Below are 23,658 nucleotides of genomic sequence, written 5' to 3' on the forward strand. Positions count from 1 at the left end.
AGTGTCCCTATAAAACTACTGAAACAATCCTTAAATTTCTTTGACTATTGATCTGCTGAAAAGGACTGGCTTAGTGTATACTTTGCTGTATTTATAGTAGTTTAAAAATGACTTGAATGAGTCAAGGTGCCTTTTTTCCTTCCCTCTTACAGTTAGTAACCTTAAATAACATTACATTCTGTTCTTGTTCCCTCTTCATGTTTTCCCTTCCTCTTTTGCCCTTTCTTCTTTCAGGTTAATTCTGAGTTTTATACTGGATGGTTGGATCACTGGGGGCACCGTCATTCTGTTGTGCCTGTACAAACTATAGCTAAAACCCTTAATGAAATCCTGTCACGTGGTGCTAACGTTAACCTGTAAGTGTGTGTTCAGTAGAGGTGAATTTTGGGGGTATATTTTTTCCCCATTCAGCAAAACCTGATTTAAGTGAATGGCTTTTTTTTTTCCTTTTTAGGTACATGTTTATAGGAGGGACTAACTTTGCCTATTGGAATGGTAAGAAGTTATTCACATGATGCTAATCATGTAGGGGAGCTGATTATGAATTAGGTAGTAATGTGTGCTGTGAAAGAGAAAGCTCTGCTTGCTTTCACATAGCAAAAGATGACTGTGCTAGCTGTTCTCTCTCTGTTGCCATATGGTATTTATCTTTGCAAAGGCTTCACTCACCTGTGAAACAGTTGAAATATAGATCAATTTGTTTCTCTTCAGAATATTTCTGAAGATGGTATAACAGAACCGTGTGAGCTCAGAAGTACATTGTCCTCCATCAGGAGTAGTTTCTCTATGCCAAATCCCATATCCCAAGACCTACATTGAATCAAAATATAGCAGAGTCTGCCTGTTATTGGAAAGAATTCTGAAAGCTGATACCTTTGGGGAATAAAAAACCCAACTCTCTCACTGTCTCTATTGCTTTTTCCCCCATCTCTCTTAGGTGCTAACATGCCCTATATGCCGCAGCCCACTAGTTATGACTATGATGCTCCACTGAGTGAAGCAGGAGATCTGACAGAAAAATATTTTGCCTTAAGGGAAGTCATTGGTATGGTGAGTGTCCCTAGGGCATGTTTAGAATGTTCTTTGAAACGTCCCAGGTGCAAACTCTCTTGCTCTTGCGTTGGTAAAAGTTTCTTCTGAATTTACTTTTTTTCTGCAGGGAAAGGGAAGTAGAATCAGGTAATTAGGCCAACCTAACTGCTTGTTCTTACAAAAGGAGAAAGATCTTGCACCCCTCTGGTTATCCTTTCTGTCCTGATGGTTCCCTGCTTCCTTTTACAAGAGGGGATGCAGGTGCAGGTCTGACATTGGAATGATTCAACTCTGCTTTTTTGCTGCATTTGTTTTCTTTCGGCTGAAGGTCTGTAAGCTGAATTGGCTCACTTATTCGCATGAGAGGCAGTGCTGGCACAAAGGGAGCAGAGAGACAGGAAGGTTTGGCTGAGAGTAGAAGTGGAGGAGAACTGAACAGAGATTTTCCCTTGCAGCATCAATCAGACATTCAGTCAGCTCAGGCTTATCACTCGATGTCAGCCTGATATGCACTGCAGCTGAGTGCTTTGGCTGTTTATATCCCAAGCTTCATGTTGTGGTTTGGGGCCTCTGTGAGAAGGAACATGCTTATCCAAATGAACACATCTTGATTTTGTGTAAAACTACAAACTGTAGCTACTGGGTGAGACCAGCTGCACAGTATCTCTATAAACTGGAGACTAAAGTGGAACATGGAACCTGCATCTGGTTTTTGAATAGCCTTGTATTGAAGAAACTCGGATGGGGCTTGAAGCAGGTTCCATGGGAATCCTAAGGCTCAGGCTTGTATTTGTTGTTGTGTTGCATGCCAGCAGCATTCCTATTCACTAGAAGACTTTTTTTTGTGGGATTATAACTACCAAAAGTGTATTATGTTTTCACTAGGGTTGAGCATACTTTTATCTCTGTGCCAGTGGAGGGCCGGCTGTGTGTTGTTTTCTTCAATTTCTCCAGTATCTCTAAGCTTTCTGTTGATGGAATGATTTTGATAGCCTTTCAAGGGAACCCTCCTGTCTTGATACAGCTTTTCTCACCAGAGACATTCCCAGACTTCCTGTTTTTGAGTTGTTTTCTTCAAGGCAAGTTCCCTATCTGATATGTAAGTAGTATTCTACTGCAGTGAGAGAGCCTTGATAAGATCTGAAGTGTTCAGTATAACCTGAGTTGTGTTGGGTCACGATACAGCTTTTTAGTGTAGTTTGTTTATATCTTACCTTCCATATCCATAGGATCTCAGTGAAGTTTTCCTGTCTCTGCTGTGCATTCTAAACTCATAACAGTCTGTCTACTCAGTCGCAGTTTGGGGTGGAGCTGTACCACAAGGCTAATAGGTTACGATCTTCCTTTACTGTTTCCTTCAGCTAATGAAGGTGATAAAGGAGACTGGTTTCAGTCCACAGCTTCTTTCAGTTGCTAACAGCATTCTCCAATTTTTACTATTTGGGCTGAAATTTCCTACTTTTGACTTCTTCTCTTGAGTAGATATAGCTTTTCTTTATTTTAAGCCTGAATATCTTGATTATTTTCCAACACAGAGAGGAAGAAATATTGTTACTGGAAATATAAATCAGGCTTCCATAAGTCCATGGTTGAGATTTGACAGGAGGGCATTGAGAATTATACTGCTGTGGTCTATTTAAATAAATAAATGATAAAACAAACCCCATGTCTTGGTGCAAAGGTGAGCTTTTGAGCATGAGTTTTATGCTGGATATACCATATGTAAGCCCAGCAAATCATGCCTTGTGCCAAAAGTTGCAAGCTGAAATCAAAGTAAAATCTCTAAAGAAAAATGCTCTTTCAACTCCTCACCAAATTTATTTAAAAATAATACTAGCAGCTGCCAAAGTAAGCACTTGGAAGTCACCAAACGTGTAGATTTAGATAACCTTCATAAGAATTGTCATTTTTATGCAGGTGTATTAAAATGTAGGCTTAGATTTCTTGATTGCATGGGTATCTCATCTGCAGAAATTTTTGCTCTACAAGTTGCAGACAGAGCCATGTGCAGTAAATGGAAGAACAGGTGGAAAAAGTGGACATAACTGGAAACAATCACTGGCAGGAAAGTGAGAAGGGGGTGATGGGAAGGAAATAAGAAGGTTTGTAGGATCAGAAAGGAAGAGGCTAGGGTGTGGGATGGAAAGCCGCTGTCTGGTCTTGCTACTCAAAGGTGTCCATGAAGGAGGTAGACATCCTTCACCCCTTCTCTCTGCTCATCTCAAAGGGAAGAAGTAAACAGAAATTGCCCAGGAGAGTGTTTCCCTATGATTGATTGGGCAGTTGTCTAGACCAGAACCAGAGGGAAGCCTACAGTGGGACCTCAGGGGTTCATGGAGCTGTGGAGGAGGCTGTGGTATCTAGACCTGCTTCTCAAAGAAACCAGCCAGGCAATGGTGGATTAGCAGGGGGTGGTGGAGTCTAGTAACATTGAAAATAAAGGCTCAGGAGGCCTTCCCATATGGAAATGCTGCTAAGGAAGGTTCAGGTGGAAACACTGCCCTGCATACTTGGAAAGGTTGACTCAAGCTCACATGGAGTGGGGAGAAGATTGCACGAGTTGTAGAAGACAGTAATGCAAACTTTAGCCACAGGAGGGCTCTGAGGGCACTGTGGTTCTTTGGCAGCTCAGTTGTTCACTATGCTTTTTACCATTACTTTGAGTTGAATAGTTATTAAAAATTGTTTGCTGTATATGATCAATCAGACTTTTTTAGACTCTATCTTAAACAAAATGCAGCTGTAACACGGTGAGATTAACTACTCTTAGCCAAAGTTCTATTTTCCCAAGTTGTGAAGTAGAAAGTGAGAATTCAGTTAGAGCATGTTTGTATTTAAGTTTTGTGTGTGTTTTTTTTTTCCTCTTTCCCTTTCTAGTATAAGCAGTTACCAGAAGGTCTTATACCTCCGACAACACCCAAATTTGCATATGGGAAGGTTCGCTTACAGAAGGTAAATTAACATCTGTAACACACTGTGTATTTTTCTGTAATGCTGTATGTTCGCTTTTGCAAGAACTATTGATAAGGGTGTCACGGTAGTCCCTGAATATAGAATCGTAGACTATTTAGGGTTGGAAAGGACCTTAAAGATCATCTAGTTCCAACTCCCCTGCCATGGGCAGGGACATCCACTAGATCAGGCTGCCTAAGGCCCCATCTAGTGAAGTTGAAACAGATGTGTACTATTTTCAGCAGCCTTTGAGTATCTTCAGACCTTTTGGGGCAGGGGCTGCTGTATGAGGTTTCACTGGACTGGCTTATAGTGGGTAGTGACTAATTATATACCGTTACTATTACACCCACCACTTCTGCTGCTATCATAGGTTGCCAGCATTTGGTAACGTAGCAATCAGATTTTGACTTTCCCATCTTCTCATGGTTCATGCTTCTCAGATAAGACTGTCCAATTTCAGTAGAATGAAGAACTTTCTCTTTCATGTCTTCAACAAATGAACGCTGCAGGGTCTTGGCCAAGACATCAGTCTTGTAAAGGAAGAGTCAGATGACTAAACTTGCTGAAATATCGCAGCTTTGACCTGACCATCACGCCAAGAGCCCTGTTCCTGCACCTTTTCACCTTCTCTACTTTCTGTTTTTTTAAGAAGATGTGTTTTACACCCCACCCAGCAGTTTTAGGAATCCAGATGGCATATCTGAGCTGCCAGATGTGAGGTTCCTGTTACTGCCTGCCGTCTACACTGAAAGCCTCTAGAATCATTTTCTGGAAAGAAGGCTGCTTTTTGTACTGTGAACCCACTGCTTAACTTCAGCAACAACTCAAGATGAGCCTCAAGTCACAGCAGGCTTGTACCTTCCCAGCCAAAGCTGTCTACCCAACTCCGAGATGTGTTCTAACCTCTGCTGGGACCGGGTCCAATACACCTCAGTGTATGGAGAAGCCTGAATCCCTTTGGGTGAATATCAGAGAGGGAACATTCTAAGTGACAGGATTTAGCTGTGGTAATTGTAATCTTTGCAGCTATATTGTTTGCAGTGACAGTGTTAAAACAGGTACTGGTACTGAGTAAAGCTTCACTTTGTAGTTGAGGTCCAGCAGTCACTCTGACATGCAGAGTATTGAATCCATGGCAATGAACAAACTCTTGACCCTTTCACAGAAAGGCTAAGAGAAAGGAGACTCCAGAATACTTTCAGGAGCCATGTTGTGTGCTTTACAGAGGCACATGTAATCAGAGCAGGCTGTTCTCTGTTTTTTTCCACAAGATATTCTGTGAAAATTTAGTCCTTAAGTGCCTGATCAGTTGCTCGGGACCTAAACTTGAGGAAAAAACTTCTTTGCCATTAGCAACCCCAAAAACCAACCAAACTCAAAAAAGGAAAACCTTCCCTGCTGTTCCCTGATCAGGCAATTGTTTATTTTGAGCTAATGAATTATTTTAAAGAATTCTCCTGGGTGGGAAAAATGTAATTTATTGAAAGATGCTGGGGACGCTGCCATTGCTGCAGAAGACAGGAAAGCAGATGATGAGGAAAAAATCTTGTTACATAGATGCAAAGAAAAAATGTTGAAGATGAGGAACAAAGGCAGGCAAAGGCAGAACAGGTATAGAGGGGCTCAAGAAATGTGAGCAAGGTGACAGGGGTTAGGGATTTAAGACACAGAATGTGGGGAGCATCCTTTCCAAAGGGAAGTGAGTGAGTCTTAGTGCCCGCAATGTGTCTGTGTGGCTGTGCAGGCTTGTGAGCAAGTGGTAGTTTCTGGTCACCACTTGAAGGGCCCTAAGGAGTGCTTGAACATAAGGAAATGCCTGTCCCAGCATTGCAACCTGCAGACTCATCGATTCTGGGGATGTACTAGGTTCTTGGGATGTGCAGAGCTCAAGCAATGGCAAATGCCAGGCAACGCTGATGTGAATTCGGGGTAGTAAAGGGTTAAGCAAACAAGATGCTGCCAGTAGTTGATAACGCTCCTTCATTCCTATTGAAGCTATTTTGTTTATTTTTTTCTATGCTTGATCTTCCATTTTTGTTTTGAAGACCTTGCACTGGAGGATAGTAAGTGTTGCTATGTTTTAGCAGTGGTCGTCTGTTGTTTTACACGTTGAGTTTTTTTAAATTCTTGACAGCGTTTGTAATTTTTAAATCTACCATTAAGTTTCTGTTGCGATACTGATTATCTGCTCAGTAGAACTTGCAGCAAGAACTTGCAGCAAGAACAGATCTTGGTTTGGTTTTTTTGTATGCACCACTTAAGAGTGAAAAGCTGAACAAAAATAATACTTCTAGTGAAATACTTCTGATGTTTTGCACAAAAAAATATGAATGCAGTTGATTTTTTGAGCTTTGAAGATACTAGGCATATTGTGTGCATTGTAACTTACGTAAAATTGATAGTGGACTTTGAAAGAGAATTGTAGATCAGTAGAAAACTACTGGTTACTGTAGTAGGAAACTACAGTAATCAGTAGATAATAACCGCAAAAGGAAATTGCAGATGGCAACAAAAGGCGCTTCAGTAGTACACATGTAAGTCCTTATCCAGCAAGGTACTTGTGCATGTGACTAGCCTAAACCCTGCTTCCAGTCTTACTAAAATCAGTCCTGTGACACTGAATTACAGCCTTAGGGTTTCTAAAATCATTTAAGACTAAATTAGGTAAATTCATCTTGGGTAACTCTTGATGGAATCAAATTATAGCCCTACTTAGCTCAGAGTGATTCCAGAATAACTCACTGGAAATCAGTGGCATTTTCCCTAGCTTGATTGTAAGTATAGTAAACAAAATTTATATAATATAGTTGTTTTGTATTAATTGTCCTGAGCAGTTTTGTTTGTTTATGGAACTTCTGGTAGCAGCTACTGGGTTAGTTCTCTTTAAACAATAAAGAGTCACTTTTGTTTTTACGAATGCACTGCAAATCTAGAACATCTGGATTTTTAAAACATTGCTCTACAGGTAGGATTTTTCTTTCAGATTTCGTCAGTTCTCTGGACTGTATTGTATTATTAATGTGTCAGTAAGGATAATGTAAAGGCTAACGATTTCTTTGCTTTCTGGACAGGCGCAGCGAAGTGGCTGGATATGCAAGCTGTTATATTTGAATTGAAATTTCTTGAGCTTCATGTGTCTGCTTTTTCTGTGCTGCAGGTGGGCACTGTGGTGGAAGTTCTTGACAAACTGTCATCTGCAGGACCAGTGAAAAGCACTTATCCATTAACCTTTGTTGATTTAAAGCAGGTGAGGATTTCTTCAGTATGCATTTCGTAGTGGTTGTGTAAAGTTTACTGAACAACCTTTTGCGGTATTACTCTTTTTACGTCCAGTGTCTCACACCTTATCTCAGAACAGAAGTAAAAGTGTGGTAAAGGTGTCCAGGATTTTTTCATTGGAGACCTTTCCATATTCCACAGTGCTCCTGTTCTGCACCTGAGGTTTTCCTCTATATGTGAATATAGGTATTTATGCTGTCCAAGCTTTCACCTTTACCTCTCTCCTCTAAAGCATTGGTTTTCAGGTTCTTAAGAGACTTTTTATTAATCCTTCTTTTTCTTCATTCTTAATTTTCTGTTTATTTGCCTCTCCCCACCTACTATCAGAGAGAACATAGTGGCTGAGTCGCTGTTCTCTCTTAGAAGTCAAGGAGCCTGGAGACTGGGGAATGCAATCTGTCTGACACTTCTATGGGCCCCCTATTTATTTGTAGTCCTTTTACTACATGTATGGTGAAGCAAGAGAATGCAGTGAAACAAACCTTTGGAAGCAACCTCTTGGAGCTGTTGCAACCCACTGAGGTCATTCATCCCACTGCCTGAGATAAGAAAAATACCTTTTTCTGCACTTTCTTGTGGCTTCTGCTGACTCTTGTTCAGCCCTGTGTTCCCTCTCAGTCAGTCTCTGCATCAGTTTCTCTGTTAATTTTGGTGAATCGTAGAATCAGCGGGTTGGAAAGACCTCTTGGATTATTGAGTCCAACCATTCCTATCAACCACTAAACCATGGCCCTGAGCACCTCATCCACACATCTTTTAAACACCTCCAGGGATGGTGACTCAACCCCCTCCCTTGGCAGCCTCTGCCAGTGCCCCATGACCCTTTCTGTGAAAAATTTTTTCCTGGTTTTCTAAGACAATTTCCTAAGCAGAATGCTGTGAGAAACTGTCAGAGGCTTTACTGAAGTCCAAAAAGACTACATCCACAGCCTTTCCCTCCTCTAGTAGGCGGGTCACTTTGTCATAGAAAGCAATCAGGTTGGTTTGGCAAGACCTGCCCTTCATGAACCCGTGTTGACTGGGCCTGATCACCTGGTTCTCTTGCATGTGCTTTATGATAGCACTCAAGATCGCCTGTTCCATGACTTTCCCCGGCACTGTGGTCAGACTGACAGGCCTATAGTTTCCTGGATCCTCCCTCTGATCATGCTTGCAAATAGGTATAACATCAGCCAGCCTCCAGCCAAGTGGAATTTCACAGTCAGCCAGAACTGCTGGAATAGACTAGATGCAATTTTTGAATTGCTTAGTATTAGTGTTTCACTTTGTGATGAGAACACATCAAATGACTATGACTTTTTTTTTTTATTATTTCCTCGTGGGGAACTTAGTGAAAAATATTCCAGAATGCTCCTGATATAAATCAGGTAGTTTTTAAGATAGGAAATGTTGACTTGATGAATATGTCAGTTTATACACACTAGGTGACAAGTGCACTTTCAAATTTTTTATATAAACTCAATATGAAGGGATTTTCCAGTTATTTTTTCATTAATTTTAATGAAAAAATACACTGTCAGTCTTTAACTGCCTTGTTTTTGTTGAGGAAATACCTTCATAGCCAGGACCCTTATCTTTTAAAAGTTATGTAAATGTTCTGATGAAACATTTAAAAATGGAAACTCTGTGGAATTTACGCCCGTTACTTAAAGGTCAAAGCGAACTCTAATCTGAAGCTGGTATCTGTGATAGATGCTATCTGAAATGAATGAAAGTTACCATTTCAATCTGAGCGCGTAGGCAGGAATGTGCGATACTTCTAATTCATGACCTGAATTAAAGCTACAGAATGACTCAGTTCATTAATCTGTTTGGTTTCTTTTTTTTCCTTTCTTTTCTTAGTATTTTGGGTTTGTACTGTACAGAACTACGCTTCCAAAAAACTGTACAGAGCCAACACAGCTGTCTTCACCTTTCAACGGAGTCCATGATCGTGCCTATGTCTCTGTTGATGGGGTAAACATTGTTTGCTGGTATTCATTGCTGCTATGAGTGGTCTTCGCAGAAGTCAAAGATAGTATCTGCCTTTTTTTTTTCCCCTCCTTTCTCCAGTTTACCAAAACAACTTCGTAGATGAGATTAATTAGATGAGGGAAGTGAAGAGGTATACAGTTGACCCATGCTAAATGTTCATATTCGTATTTCAGAAAATATGACTATTTCTAAGGTAAATGTAATTGTCCATTTTTCAGATATTTGAATGTTAATACAGATTCATGATTTAACTGGAAAAAAACAACCAAACAAACCTTGTAAGAATGGTTTATTTGCAGGTTCATGAAATGTTTTAGTGATGTATATGCTAGGTGGCTTTCTACAGTGTTTCCATATGTATCTTTTCTTTGTCCAGGTGCAGGGAAGTGGAAGCCTGAGCCTATGTCTTAGCTTATGAAACAGGCTTTTGACCACACGTTAAAAAGAAAAATAAGTTTATTGTACAAGCTATGAACTTCACCTTTCTTCCCTTAGGCAGGGTTTTGTTCCTATTTGATGAGAATGAATATAAATTCATGGACTTTTATGGCCTATTTTTTAATTAATCTTTGACCTTTGCTGACTCTCATCACCTTTGCATCCAGCTCAAGCTCTTATTTCCTTATCTTGTGGGAATGGGAATAAATAAAACTAAATATTGATGTGAGCTTAATTGGAAGATTAAGCCGCTTTTATCACTGAAATTGCCAAAATCTCTTCAGTCACTAGACTGAATTTGAGAACTTGCGTTTTGTGAATTAGGTGCTTCAAAACACATAAGGATTCCAACAGTTGATTTAGTTGAAATCAGCTAAGGAAACAGAGGATATCACTTAAACAAATGCTGCCTCTTAGCACATTCAGTTGATGTGCTGAAATGTGAATATTGGTACAGCAATTTTGTGTGTGAGTGTGTTCTTATGCAAGAGGAAGAAAGGAATTTTTTTTCCCCACTTTTTTGTCTCATTTGTCCTCTTTCTTTTCTTTGTGCAACTTGAAAGAGACAAAGAACAGAGTTTTGTTCATTTTTTCAGTGGTTATTATTTTCTTCCTTTTGATGTAATTCACATAGGTTCCTCAAGGTGTCCTTGAAAGGGACGATTCACTTATGATAAATATAACTGGGATGGCTGGAGCCAATCTGGACATCTTGGTAGAAAATATGGGCCGAGTCAACTTTGGTAGATACAATAATGACTTTAAGGTAAGTAAAACAAATTGAGTTACTGGATTATGGTGGCTTTTCTTTATTATAAAGTATTGAGTTAGAAAGAGCAAAAAGATGAGGATTGCACAGCTCTAACTTTACCTCAAAATATAACTACTCGCTAGTTTTCATTTGAGTTTTTCCACTCACCAAAGTCAGTGTGGAATTAAAAATTGACAGACATCTTTGTTAATTCACTGATGTTGTCAGACAGTGTCACCCACAAGACTTTCAGGTTTAGTTGAGCCTGTAGCTAGCATTTTAGAATGTGCAAAAGCTATTTGGATAAACTCAAAAAATGGTTTGGAAATCAGTCTAGATCTTGGTTGTACTTGGAGTCTTATGAATCCTGCAACTGTATTTATGTGTGTGTATACATACACACTTGTGTATCTCTTTCCATGTCCCCCTTCATTTATCAGCAGTGTACCCTTGCAGTATTTTCACAGAATCACTAGGTTGGAAAAGACCTCTAGGATCATTGAGTCCAACTATTCCTGTTTGCCACTAAACCATGCCCCTGAGCATCTCATCGACCCGTCTTTTAGACACCTCCAGGGATGGTGACTCAACCACCTCCCTGGGCAGCCTCTGCCAGTGCCCCATGACCCTTTCTGTGAAAAATTTTTTTCTGATGTCCAGCCTGAACCTCCCCTGGTGGAGCTTAAGGCCATTCCCTCTTGTCCTGTCCCCTGACACTTGGGAGAAGAGGCCAGCTCCCTCCTCTCTACACCCTCCTTCCAGGTAGTTGTAGAGAGCAATGAGGTCTCCCGTCAGCCTACTCTTCTCAAGGCTTAACAACCCCAGCTCTCTCAGCCACTCCTTGTAAGACTTGTCCTCCAGCCCCTTCACCAGCTTTGTTGCTCTTCTCTGGATATGCTCCAGAGCCTCAATATCCTTCTTGGAGCGAAGGGCCCAGAACTGAACACAGTGTTCGAGGTGCGGTCTCACCAGTGCGGAATACAGGGGCAGAATAACCTCCCTGGACCTGCTGGTCACGCCATTTCTGATACAAGCCAAGATGCCATTGGCATTCTTGGCCACCTGGGCACACTGCTGGCTCATGTTGAGACGGCTGTCAACCAACACCCCCAGGTCCTTCTCCTCCGTGCCACTTCCTAGCCACTCTTCCTCTAGTCTGTAGCACTGCATAGGGTTGTTGTGCCCCAAGTGCAGGACCCAGCATTTAGCCTTGTTAAACGTCATGCCACTGGTCTCAGCCCAGCAGTCCGGCCTGTTAAGATCCCTTTGAAGAGCCTCCCTACCCTCCAGCAGATTGACACTTCCACCCAGCTTAGTGTCAACCGCAAACTTATTTAGGGTGCGTTCGACCCCCCTCATCCAGGTCATTGATAAAGACATTGCACAGGGCTGGACCCAGCACTGAGCCCTGAGGAACACCACTTGTGACTGGCCTCCAGCTGGAGTTAACTCCATTTACCACCACTCTTTGGGCCTCTCTTTTCAGCGTGGGTCGGAAAGGCTGTCTCACAAGCATTTTACCATGCAAAATGGCCTGTTCATATTGGGTCTGATCAGGAGTTAGAATAATTATCAGAAAGCTTCCAAATGCTTTTGAGTCCATGCTATGCTTTGAGACTGCCATCAACAGGAAAGGGGGGGAATACAATAAAGGGTTCATGGGTTGAGATGAGTACAGGGAGATCACTCAGCAGTTAGTTGTGTGCAAAACAGACTTAACTTGGGGAAATCAATTTATTGCTAATTAAACTGATTTGACTTGGCCTAAATTGTTTTGACAAAGTTATTTCAGAAAACTTGTTGAATGTTTAATGCCTGTCCAGATGAATAACTCTTTGGTGATTGCAGTGCCTTTTGGTGCTAGGCTGGAACAGGCTGCCCAGGGAGGTGGCTCAGTCCCCATGCTTGGAGGTATTTAAAAGACAGGTAGATGAGATGCTCAGGGACATGGTTTAGTGGTTGTTGGGAATGGTTGGACTCGATGATCGTAGAGGTTTTTTCCAACCTAGTGATTCTATGATTCTGTAGGCTGATGCTAGGTAAATTAGAAGCTCCTGTTTCCTCTGAAAGTTCTGTCTCTGGCAAGTGTCTCGGAGCAGAAATAAGACTTGTCCAAAGTGTTTCTTCATTAGTTTGGATGTAAGAGCAGGAGGCAAGTAAACATCACATGAAACATGTGGCTGACCAGTACCATTTAGTTATAAAGCAGAGGCATATATGCTGTGACTAAGTAGAATTTTTAAGGTTTATAAGCAGAGAAAAATGTAAACACAAGTGTGGATGCATCTTGACTAGCCTAGTTGATGAGACCGCAAATTCTGGTCAAGTTTGGACCTGTCGCAGAATGAAGTTCAGACTGGGAAGAGACTTGCAAGATCGCCACTAGGCAGAAACTCCCATTCTCATATTTGTGTTTTGCTGCCATGAGTAGCATGGGTTTGTTTGCAGTATTGAAGAAGGGTATATTGGTTGTGATTAAGCAACATAGAAGAACTGAAGCTGAAACTTGGTTTAAAGGAGTCTAATTGACAGGTTATCTTTAGTGTGTTGTGGCGAGGATTTCTAGGTCTATCTGCAGTCATGGTAAGATTCTTGTCAAGACAAAACAATATGACTCTCAGCATTTACCACGCTGGTAGCCTACAGGCTTTTGCCATATTGAAAAGCAGTTTCCCCTGCCTTGCATTTTGGGAGGCATCTGGCTTTTTAAGTCCAGAATGACTAAATACATATGGGAACTTTTAGCACATATGGAAGCCTCAGAATTACAAAAAATTACAAACATTAGCAATTGAGGCTTTCCTGTGCTTGTGGAATATAAATTTAGTGGGTAGCGATAGTGCCAACTCTGTCTTTTCGAGGTACCTTACCCTTACCTGAGTGGCCAGAGAGGGCAGCTGGTTCCCCCATGTTTTGCCTTTGTTTAGGCAGCAGAAATGTTGCATTTATTTAATAACAGGCCACGTGTATGTGCTTAGTGCTAAATTAAAGTAACGGAATAGTGAGTGAGAGATTGGAGTAGGGAGATGCACAGTGTCGCTGTGGTTGAGCTGAAATTCACACTTACATCAGGGTTTCAAGTTTTTAAGAGTGAAAGCACGTTTGGTAGGTGTGCGTTCTGAGAATAATCCTCTAAAAGCAGAGTCCTTCTATGTAGAAGAGGCAGCCTTTCTCAGGTAGATACAGCATATGTGCTAAGCTTCTTCCCACAGAATCCCTCCCTCACGCTGTTCTTTGTGTTGATTTTGAATACTAGGAGTAATTATACCTTGGGTTTTAGATATTTTGTGCTTCCAAATATAACCTGAGGGGAAGAGGTTCCTGCCTCATGAAACCTCATGTTTTGAAGCAAATATGGTAGCTTTCCTGAGTTTTATTTGGCTGGAGTTTTATCACTTCTTTTGTTTAGCTTGAAATAGAACTAACATCTGGCTTTTGGGAAGGAATCTTAAAAGGCTTTTGGTTTTAAAATATTCTGTCGATTTAAGTCTTGTTGTTAAAGGACACAAAGGAAGGAAGAGTGTGGTTTCTATTTTTTCCTGTATTTTTTCTCATGCTCACTACCAGCTATATCTTTGTTTTACTTTGAAAATATATATCCATATGTGGACTATTGAATATGCATTCTTTTGCACAGAAAAGTAAGAATGTTTAGTAGGCACTTCAAGTCATTTGAAAAACCACACTGTTTGTAGTTCCTAAAGATGAGCTTAGGAAGACACAGGGTAGAAAGTTTGGGCTAAAGTTATGTTGCATTACATCAATTGATTGTTTTGCAGAGTAAAGTCTAGTTTGTATGGGAAATTTTTGCCACTTAATTCTGTGCTGACATTTTATTTTAATATAGAAAAATAAGCTACTGTTCCGTAAAGTGGAGGTCCTGGTAAAGGAAGAGAAATCTAATTACTGCTAGTACTGATGATGGGGCTTGTGGAGTCAGTGCAGTGCTTATTAGGCATTGGAACAGACACTCCATATAGTATGAGGACTTCAAGGCCACAGAAAATGTAGTTTTGCTTGTTCTGGTTTGACTTGTGGTGTTTGCAACAGAACTTAAGTTGCACTGAAAGACAGCTTCTCTGCAGGATCTGCTCAAGCAGTTATGTGGATGTAGCAGCATTGCTTTAAAATCAACCCCTTGCATTGCACTGAAACACCACTTTAGAGCGTATTATTCTAACACAATTAGGATATGTAACTTAATGTTCCTTTCATTAGTCTTAAATCATGACCTTACATTGTTCTTGCATTCAGTGGGTGAGTACCCTGATGTGCTGCACACATGGTTCCATAGAAATGAAACGGGACTCTGTGGGCTTGAAGCTGACTGTAAGCTTAAAGCATTTCACTGAAGCAGAGTCACCAAACATGTGCCTTGATTTTGTGATACTGAGTGTTATCTGTAGAAGATTTGTAGGAAGTAAATATCGCTTTCGCTGCTTTTGTGTAGGTTAATGGCTTGGGTTAGTGAGTCTCTTACCAAATCTTTTGATGGTATCTCAGAGTTACGATATTTAGGGCTTTTTTCTGCTTCTTTTTTAAGCCCCAGGTTTTGGAATCATGTTCATGTTAAAACAGAAATTTTGAGTTACGGGGGATAAAGTTTAAAAAAAACCCCTTGGGCATGAGTGGAAGCTCGAAACTTTGAAGAGGAAGAGATCTTTCACGGAGAATAAATGAAATCATTTATTCTTAAGCAAAACTTATAACTTGATGAAGACCAGATGCTTGGGGTTTCTTAATACACAGATTGGCAGCTGTTGCAAGCACTTTGATTTAGTTTTTATTCCTAGATGATTTATGTTGCAGCCAAATAATTTCAATAGCATGAAGATAATGATGTTACATTTTGTGTTTGTTTTTTCCTCCTCCTAGGGTCTAGTTTCAAATTTAAGTCTTGGTGAAGATATACTTGTTGAATGGGAAATCTATCCTCTAGACATAGATGGAGCAGTGAACCATGACTTTATTGGCCACCTTGTTCAACCAAGGAGATCTCTTCGCAATCCATCAAGTTATGAAGTACCTACATTTTACACTGGTAGGCTTTCGATTCCTGAAGGGATCCCAGACTTGCCTCAAGACACCTATGTCAAGTTTCCTGGCTGGACAAAGGTACAACTCTCTGCTGTAATAAAAACTTGAAGTTCACTCAGAAAGCTACTGAAACTTCTGTGGACAAAGTCCACATCTCTTGAATGGGTAGAAGTTGTCTGTAGTCATGGGGTGTCTCAGATATATTCAAACAACTAGGAAATAGATTTCTTGCTCTAAGTAAATCAGGAGATTAGCCATTAGGAGAAGGGAAACATATTCAAAAGATACATGGTATTGGTCTAGAAAGCAGGGCATCACAGGAAAAAAAAATAGTTTTTCAACAGTGAGAAAGATTAACTGTCAGGCTACTTAGAAATGCTGCATTTAGTTGTGTTTCTTTAGTCTTGATATGTGGAGCAGAAACAGCTTTTTTGAGGGAGGGAGTAAATATATGCCTTGATATAAAATAATTTTTTATTCCAGAGAAAGTGAGATGCAACAGGACACTTTCCTGGTTATATTAATTGACTAAAAGTAACTAGGAATGTATTTGCAGTGCTGTAGAACTATGGATCCTGTTACAAAGCATAGAGTGTTGGACACAACTGCTGGCGTTGTGCCCATAGATATGGATGCAATACATGCAAGATGTTACTGCTTGTTTTCTGGAGGTCACCTGCAACGGAAGCAAAGGTATCAGAGAGCGGTGCCGTGAGAAGCTTGTGGGCAGATCTCTGTGAATACAAACTTTTCAGGGCTGGAGTGTAGCTAGAACAGCAAAGAGTGTGTTTTCACAGTGCCATATTTGAAATAGCCAGCATGCAGGATGGATAAGGACCAACCGAACTGGTCTGCACAAAGAGCAGAATGTGTGCACTGAAGTGGCACTCCTCTTGGAGACCTAAGCATTTAAGTTCAGGCTTCAGGGAACTGCCTATGATAGCGTTGGGTAGCAAAATTATTCCTTTCTGAAACAATTAATTTACTGCTATTAAAATAAATTAGAGGAAGGAGTTGCTGGTGATCTATCTACAGATTTGTAGTGGTTAACCGAGTGTGCAGAAGGCTGTGATTCATTGCAGGCACTTAGTGTTGCTGGCGGTGAGCTTGGAGGAGGAAATCTGGCTAAGTCCCTGTTCCTATCTGTGTGCATGTCTTACACAATCAATGAATGAAATCCAAAAATAACTCTTTGCACAGGAACTGGAATCTGAGGCTTTTGCATTAAATTTTGTGACCCCATAAAGCTTCTTTGGTAACTGAGGTGACCATACCTGCCTGTTGGCAAACTCATCTTTGAAATGGCAAACGAATCCAAGAATTCTTACATATTGGTGGAAATCTTTTTTCCTCTCATCTCTAGAAACCTCTGTTTTACAGAGTTTGTATAGCCTCTAAAGCAGTCAAAGTGAAGAGATTCCAGACGAACTGCACATAGGACTATTGAGTTGATCCTTCCAGCTTTTTATGAATTGGACCAAAGTTTTAAATAAGATACCCAGGAGTAATAGCATTGAGGTGATACTAGGTGTGGGAACTGACACTTCCACATCTACCAATGAGCAATTGCCTTCCAGGCAAAGGCTCTTAAGGATGTAAATTCCACTCAGGTCCCACTGTATCAGAGTCTTAATTCCTTGAGTGGCACTGTATAAATTGCTGATGCCAAAGTGTGGAGAGGGACTCTTAATAGGGGTTAAAACGCGTTTGTATGAGCAGTTGGAAAACTGTGGAAACAACGCTTACCAAGAAAATGTGTAATTCTAATGATGATCCTGCCTTTGCAGATTAAGACAAGGAATATGGCATGCTGCACAGCCTGGAAGGAAGCATGCAAGCATTGACATTCATGACTTATATTGTAACTTTCTCCTCTTCTGTCGTTTTTAAACCCTTCACTATTAATAAAACTTCCTCCACCCTCACTTGAGGAAGCATGATGCCTTTAAGCATACACGCCCCTGAATGTATGGTTAGATTTATCAGATTTACCTTTTTTTTTTTTTTTTTTTAATTCAGCAGAAAAGAGGATTTGGAGTAAGGGCTCTTCTTGATTTCTGTGGAATCATGGGTTATAGTTGCCGACTGTGCTAAAGGAAATCTTTTTACTGAAGACGAAGAACCTGCCTCCTTTATTTTGCCTAGGGAATATATATTGGTAGTGTGTATAGTGTCATGATTTGCTGGTTGAGGGCATAACAATTCCTGAGTGTGCAGTCTTTAGAAATTCCAGTGTTAATAAGGACAATTCAAAATTGAGAAATTCAGTTACAGCTTTACTGGAAAAATTAGTTACAACCAGTACTGATTAAGATCAGAAACATCACTTTGATGACACCTTCTGCATTACAACTCTCAATTCTAATGCAGTTGCTTCCTCCAGCAAACTCCTACTTCCCACAGGGTTGCAGTCACTCTCTTGTAGTAGGTGGGCTACTCTGCAATTACCAAAGGCCAAAGCAAGAGGGAAAACAGATGCAGTTGTCTGTTCCCATCCTTTTTCTTGTCTACTGAGTTCTTGTCTGAGATATGGTGGAAGGACACTTAGGAGTAAAAGTAAATTATTTGTCCGAATCAGCTGTATATCTTCCTTTCTGTCTTGATTAATGAAACAAGCTTCATCTCAACTCAGCGGGAGTCTGTTAACAGTTTTATTAAATATCCTGTAACTCATCAGTTTATAGACTTCTGGAAAAAAATGCATTTATGTCATGGAATCATAGAATCACCAGGTTGGAAAAGACCTCTGAGATCAAGTCCAACCATACCTGACTGCCACTAAACCATGTCCCTAAGCACTTCATCTACCCATCTTTTAAATACTTCTAGGGATGGTGACTCAACAACCTCCCTCTGCAGCCTGTGCCAGTGCCTGATAATGCTTTTGATGAAGCAGTTTTTCCTAATGTCCAGTCTGAACCTCCCCTGGCGCAGCTTAAGGCCATTCCCTCTCATCCTATCACATGTCACTTGGGAGAAGAGACCAGCACCCACCTCTCTGTAACCTCCTTTCAGGGAGTTGTAGACAGTGATAAGGTCTCCCCTAAGCCTCCTCTTCTCCAGGCTAAACAGCCCCAGTTCCTTCAGCCGCACCTCAGTTCAGTGTGTGTATTTTGCGGTGTATAAATGACTGTTGATTTTTTATTTTCTTTTTCCCTCACTGAATTTTGTCTTGTCTTTTGAACTGAAGGCATTTTGAACTATGGCTACTGGCCACCTTCGCTATAAAAAGTAATATAAAGAGTTTGTATGCCAAGTTAACCACAGTGTCATTGAACTTGAATTAATGATAGTGGACTCCCAAAGATTTTAATGGTTGTAGGGTAACTACCACAAAGTACAGTGCTCTCTTGCAGTGTGATTTTACAAGTTCTTTTGTTGGCTAAGCTATTACAAATATAATAGACATCCGAATGTTATGTATCATGACAAGCTGTATCTTTTGCATGAAACATGCAACAGGAAGGGACTGCCAGGGTGGTATGGTCTTACATTTGTACAGAGAGCCACAACAGGATTAGAATCTGGTTGTTTGGTTTTTTTTATTTTTGTGAGCTCTTTCTCCTTTTAACAATCAACTTTATGCAAATACAGTTTTCAAGTTTACTTTGGTCTTAAAGCTGGTGCAAAATTCACTGCCAGGAACCTGCAATTCTGTTGGAATTATAATTACTGCAGTATTTTCCCACTTTGTTGTCAAATATTAATGATGGCTTTAACTCATTAAGGAATTTAGATTTTTTTTTTATACTGTCATTAGCACATTGCTGAACAGATTTTTTTGTCCTTATCGGACTGAAAAAATGAAGGAAATTCAGTTACTATGTGAAGAGTCGTATGCTTAAAGCTATTTTGTCATTTGATCTTTGTCAGATTTTTAAAATGTCACTATTATTTTTCTTTCTGTCTTAACAGGGGCAAATTTGGATCAATGGATTTAATCTTGGTCGCTACTGGCCTGCCCGTGGTCCCCAGCTGACCCTTTTTGTTCCAAGGAATATACTTGTTTCATCGATGCCAAACAACATAACAGTGTTGGAGCTGGAACATTCTCCTTGCAGCACCTGGTCATGCGAGATCGAATTTGTAGACAAACCTAATATCAACGCAACCACACAGTCTGAAAATTATGCCCCCCAACTCTTTGCTAGAGGTGTATGGCAGAACCGTCTATAATGATTTGAGTATTTCCTTATCTTCCCCTTGCTTTGCTTCTCTTTCCCTCAAACCATACTTCCCTTTTTTAAAGACTCAGTGTTAATCAGTGAGTTGTTTAACTAAGGCAATTTATAAAATCCTTCAAAGACCTTTTTTTGTTTTTAAATTGGCCAGAGTTAAATACTGACATTCTCTTAAAAAATAAAATGTGTAACTTCAGAGTTAGCCTTGGACTGTGAAATTGAACTCAACTGGAAGATAACGTTTGCATCAGTCTGCTAAAAATATAGTCCTTGTAGGCTGCATATATTACAGGAACCCTCTTAGACTTTTTCTTTCACCGTGTTTTGCAGCTGGAAAGGAGCCCTCAAAAAGGATGTGCAGTCCTGCTGGTTTGCTGGTTTCACTCATATGGACTGGTAGATTAGACACTTTCAGCTGATTTTATCATCTGGTTGGTATCAATGTCATGTCAGTCTGAATGGGGTCACTGCCAATGTTCGGCAGACCTCATTTTTTTTTTCACTTCTATGCAAGCGACCCTAGAAAAATTTCACTTGGTTTCTTATGGGAGCGGTAAAAATGACTGTGAAAGAGAGCTGGTCTGAACAGCAGTAACATGGAGAGGGACCTTGTAGTCTGCATTTGTCCTCTCTTGGAAAGCCAATTTACTGCTTCCCTTCTGCTATCTCTGAAGACTTTAAGTAAATTGATAAGTAGAAGGACATACCTAAGATTTAGTCCATTTTGATTGGCCTATAGCCTCTGATTAACCTGCCTATGTGGAATGTAGTCTTAAAATGAGTCTGTTTTCCTTTAGTGGAACTTTTTTCTTTTATTTCTTTTTTTTCTAATGGGCTTGCAGTACCTGTTTTTCATAGGCCAGCACTTTGGAAGTAGGAAGCTTTAAGTTAAATAATTTTAATTCTCTTTTAGCCATTTATTTACATAATGTATTTTGTTCCAGTAAACTGATGATTCTTTTAAGTGCCTAATATTTGCAAAGATGCACAATCTGTCAGTAAAGCTGACTTCCTGCAGCAGACAGAAGTCACCATCCCTGGAGGCATTTAAACAATGTGGTGCTTAGGGACATGGTTTAGTGGTGAGCCGGCAGTGTTAGGTTTACAGTTGGACTTGATCTTAAAGATATTTTCCAACCTAAATGACCTGTGATTCTGTGATTTTTTTTTTTTTTTTTTTTATTACTGTGGTTTTGATGTCAATCATGCAAACTCCTTGGTGAGATTTAAATGAGAAAAGACTAAGTTGATGGAATCAAGCACTTTCATAATCTATGGTTTCTTCCTTAGATTTTTGTCTAATGTTATTAAAATGGTTCTTTAAAAATTAAATCGTACTTCTGTGTGTTTGAAAAGGAAAAAGGAGAGGAGAAAGAGTTATGAGCAGTTACAGTATTAAGGGAGAAATGAGGTTGTAACATCACGGACAAGGAGGTATTCTTGTTGATGTCTTGTTTGTTTTCTGTTATGAAGATCTGTGCGAAGTAAAGCAAAACAAAGTAGCTGTAAAGGGCTATGTGGACCCTGGAGATGCCACTCTTCTCAGAGATGCAGACACTGACTATTTCTTCTCAGCTGATGAGGACTGATACTGTCTCTGGAGGAGAGAGTGAAAAGGGGCACCACTCACTTGAGCGTCTACATCTCTGCTGTGTGTTTGACATGTTTGATGGGCAGACGTGTGGTTCTCTTGAGCCAGAGAGCTTCTATTCTTAAATTCTCACCTCAAATGCAAAGTCTAATGGCTGTGGGCTGTTTTCAATACCAGACACACTTAATTCCTGGAATAAAGTGGTCTGCTCTGAACCTAGATAATTTCTTTTCTTGGCATCATCCCTATGCAGACCCTAGAACATGCTCTGCAGGCAGTTTATTATCAAGTATTAATTACTTCAATGCCAGACCTTGAAAGTAAGGAATGGAACAAAATCAGTTTCACACCGGTTGTGGGTTTTGTGGCTTGAAGTGTACAGAATGACAGTACTATTTAGCTATTATTCCTATAACAGTTCAGTGCTCCAACAGCCAGGAGTATTTTCAGTTTTCTGGCAGTTAGTGCTTGAAGGGGAATGGAACTCCTGCCTCTCATTCCTGTTTAATTTCATTTTACATTGTGCTTGTGAAAATGAAGTCTAATCCATGAGGCTTCCCTTTTTGCCATAACTCTGTGTAATATTACATGGAGAAAGGGTTTGCATCAAGGATTACAAACCTGCATCTGCTAGATGTAAGAATAACAAGAACAACATGGAAAAACAGGCTTAAAGTTTTTCAGGTAGGGTTTTAGTCAGCTTCATGAACACACCTGCCTATTTCCTTCTTTCAGCGAAGTGATCTCTCATCTGCAGAAGGGAACTGAAAGTTGGGGCCCTGATTCCTTATCCTGCTCTGCCTATACAAACACTGCTAGAGGTTGCCAAGCAGTGCGGTATGTATTTGGGGATGCAGAAGAGAGGTCTCTGTGACAAAGGGGCCTTCACAGTACAGCTCTGCGGAGAAGAACCTGTTGCCACTTGCTGCTGCTTTACCCAAGGAAGTGTCTGTAGGTGCTGCAGCGGGGTACTCTGCCCTGCCTGTGCCATACACTGCGTCATCGTGCCTGCACCGCTGCTGCTACTGCATGGCTGAGACTCCTCCGAGGTTCCCTAGCCTCGGCATGCAGTCCTCCTCGAACGGACTATTTGATACAAAAAGGGACAGCTTGGCGATTGCTCCTTTGCAGTCTTGAGCAGACCAATTATTTTAACAATAGTATCCTCAAAGATACTTGTCAGCTCTGTCCGGGTGTGGAACTGAAATCACAATGAATCCTGACTGAGGAAAAATGTATGGGAGGAGAGGGACTGTGGGAAGTTAGCTGACTTGCCTTGACCCAGTGGTCAAAGCACTGGTGGGTCTAGTTTCAATTCGGTTTTGAAGGGCGTGGTGTGAAAACATTGTAAGACCCCTGGCGAGTATCTGTGGTGTAGCTGTGTGGTCTGTTCCACATGCAGAAGCTCAGCAGGGTTGCTTGTCAGGTGGAGGCAGCTGCCTCCTGAAGGTATGGCAAGGAAGAATGTTCCTAATGCTAAAATTGCAGCTACTGAAATCCTCCTTGCTGCCTGTCCTTGAGAATTCGCAAGTGCTTTACTGACACAGCAGCTGAATAACAGGCACAGTCTTCTGTGATTTTGTCAGACCAGTGCAAACCTGGTATTTAGTTAGAATCAGTCTGTAAGAAGTGGAGAGGTTTTACACTGGTCCTATCTGGAAAGTAAGTGTGATCTTTCCAGTTCTGTAGGGAGGTGTGTTTTGAAATCTGCCCACAAAGTGTAGCTGTAGGGGCTCAGCTTAGCACAGGTTAATTTTTCCAGCCGTGGAGTGGGGTTTGTAAGCTTAGATTGCAATCCTGCCTGCACATGAATGAAGGCTTTTAAATGCCATTTTTTGGGATGAGTGAGCTAATAGGTGAACTGGTGAATAATGTGCACTGTATAACTGAATTCTCTTTCTTAACCTATGTATGAGACTGCTTTATCCCTTATGTTCATAAAGGAACTTCTTCGTAAGGGAACACTCCTTAAGTGTTGATCAAGATGTCATGGTTCCTGAAACACAGGGTTGAGACTTGACCTTGTCCATATCCTTTTAGGATCTGTGCGCCCTGTGTAACTCTCCTGTGCTGGCAACTCTGCCTCTCTTTCTTCTCTCCCATCTTTTTGCGGGCTCCGCAGTGCCTGTGATTTTCTTTTACAGTTGTTTGATGAAGTACACGTTTGTTTACACACTCTGAATGTTTACAGGAGTCTGAATCTAGAAATAATCCTCCTGACTGGACAGCAAACACTCTCCACCTGACAAATGTGTCAGGTGTTCAGGAATGGCAATTACAGAAGTATCCTGTATTTAACTGAAGGAGGTAATACAATATTGTCAAGGCTGAGAAGGTGACCTGTTAACAAACCCTGAAGCTTGGACTGTAAGAGGAAAGGCATCTATGCTCTTTGGATGGACTCGATCACTTTAATATAA

At 40.7% G+C, this 23,658-nt stretch overlaps 1 protein-coding gene across 1 annotated transcript in view; it reads left to right on the forward strand.

The window, feature by feature from the left end:
• The window catches only part of GLB1 (galactosidase beta 1), a 29,362-nt gene extending 7,951 nt beyond the window's left edge, over positions 1-21,411 (forward strand). The window contains exons 8-16 of the mRNA XM_054057892.1: positions 235-356; positions 455-495; positions 938-1,050; positions 3,910-3,984; positions 7,145-7,234; positions 9,109-9,222; positions 10,313-10,444; positions 15,305-15,544; positions 19,382-21,411. Of these exons, the coding sequence (XP_053913867.1) occupies positions 235-356; positions 455-495; positions 938-1,050; positions 3,910-3,984; positions 7,145-7,234; positions 9,109-9,222; positions 10,313-10,444; positions 15,305-15,544; positions 19,382-19,642 (1,188 nt within the window). The 3' untranslated portion in view covers positions 19,643-21,411. The remainder of the gene's footprint in view (positions 1-234; positions 357-454; positions 496-937; positions 1,051-3,909; positions 3,985-7,144; positions 7,235-9,108; positions 9,223-10,312; positions 10,445-15,304; positions 15,545-19,381) is intronic.
• The last annotated feature ends 2,247 nt before the right edge of the window (positions 21,412-23,658 follow it).

This window comes from Cuculus canorus, chromosome 2, assembly GCF_017976375.1.
Source record: "Cuculus canorus isolate bCucCan1 chromosome 2, bCucCan1.pri, whole genome shotgun sequence".
NCBI lineage: Eukaryota > Metazoa > Chordata > Aves > Cuculiformes > Cuculidae > Cuculus > Cuculus canorus.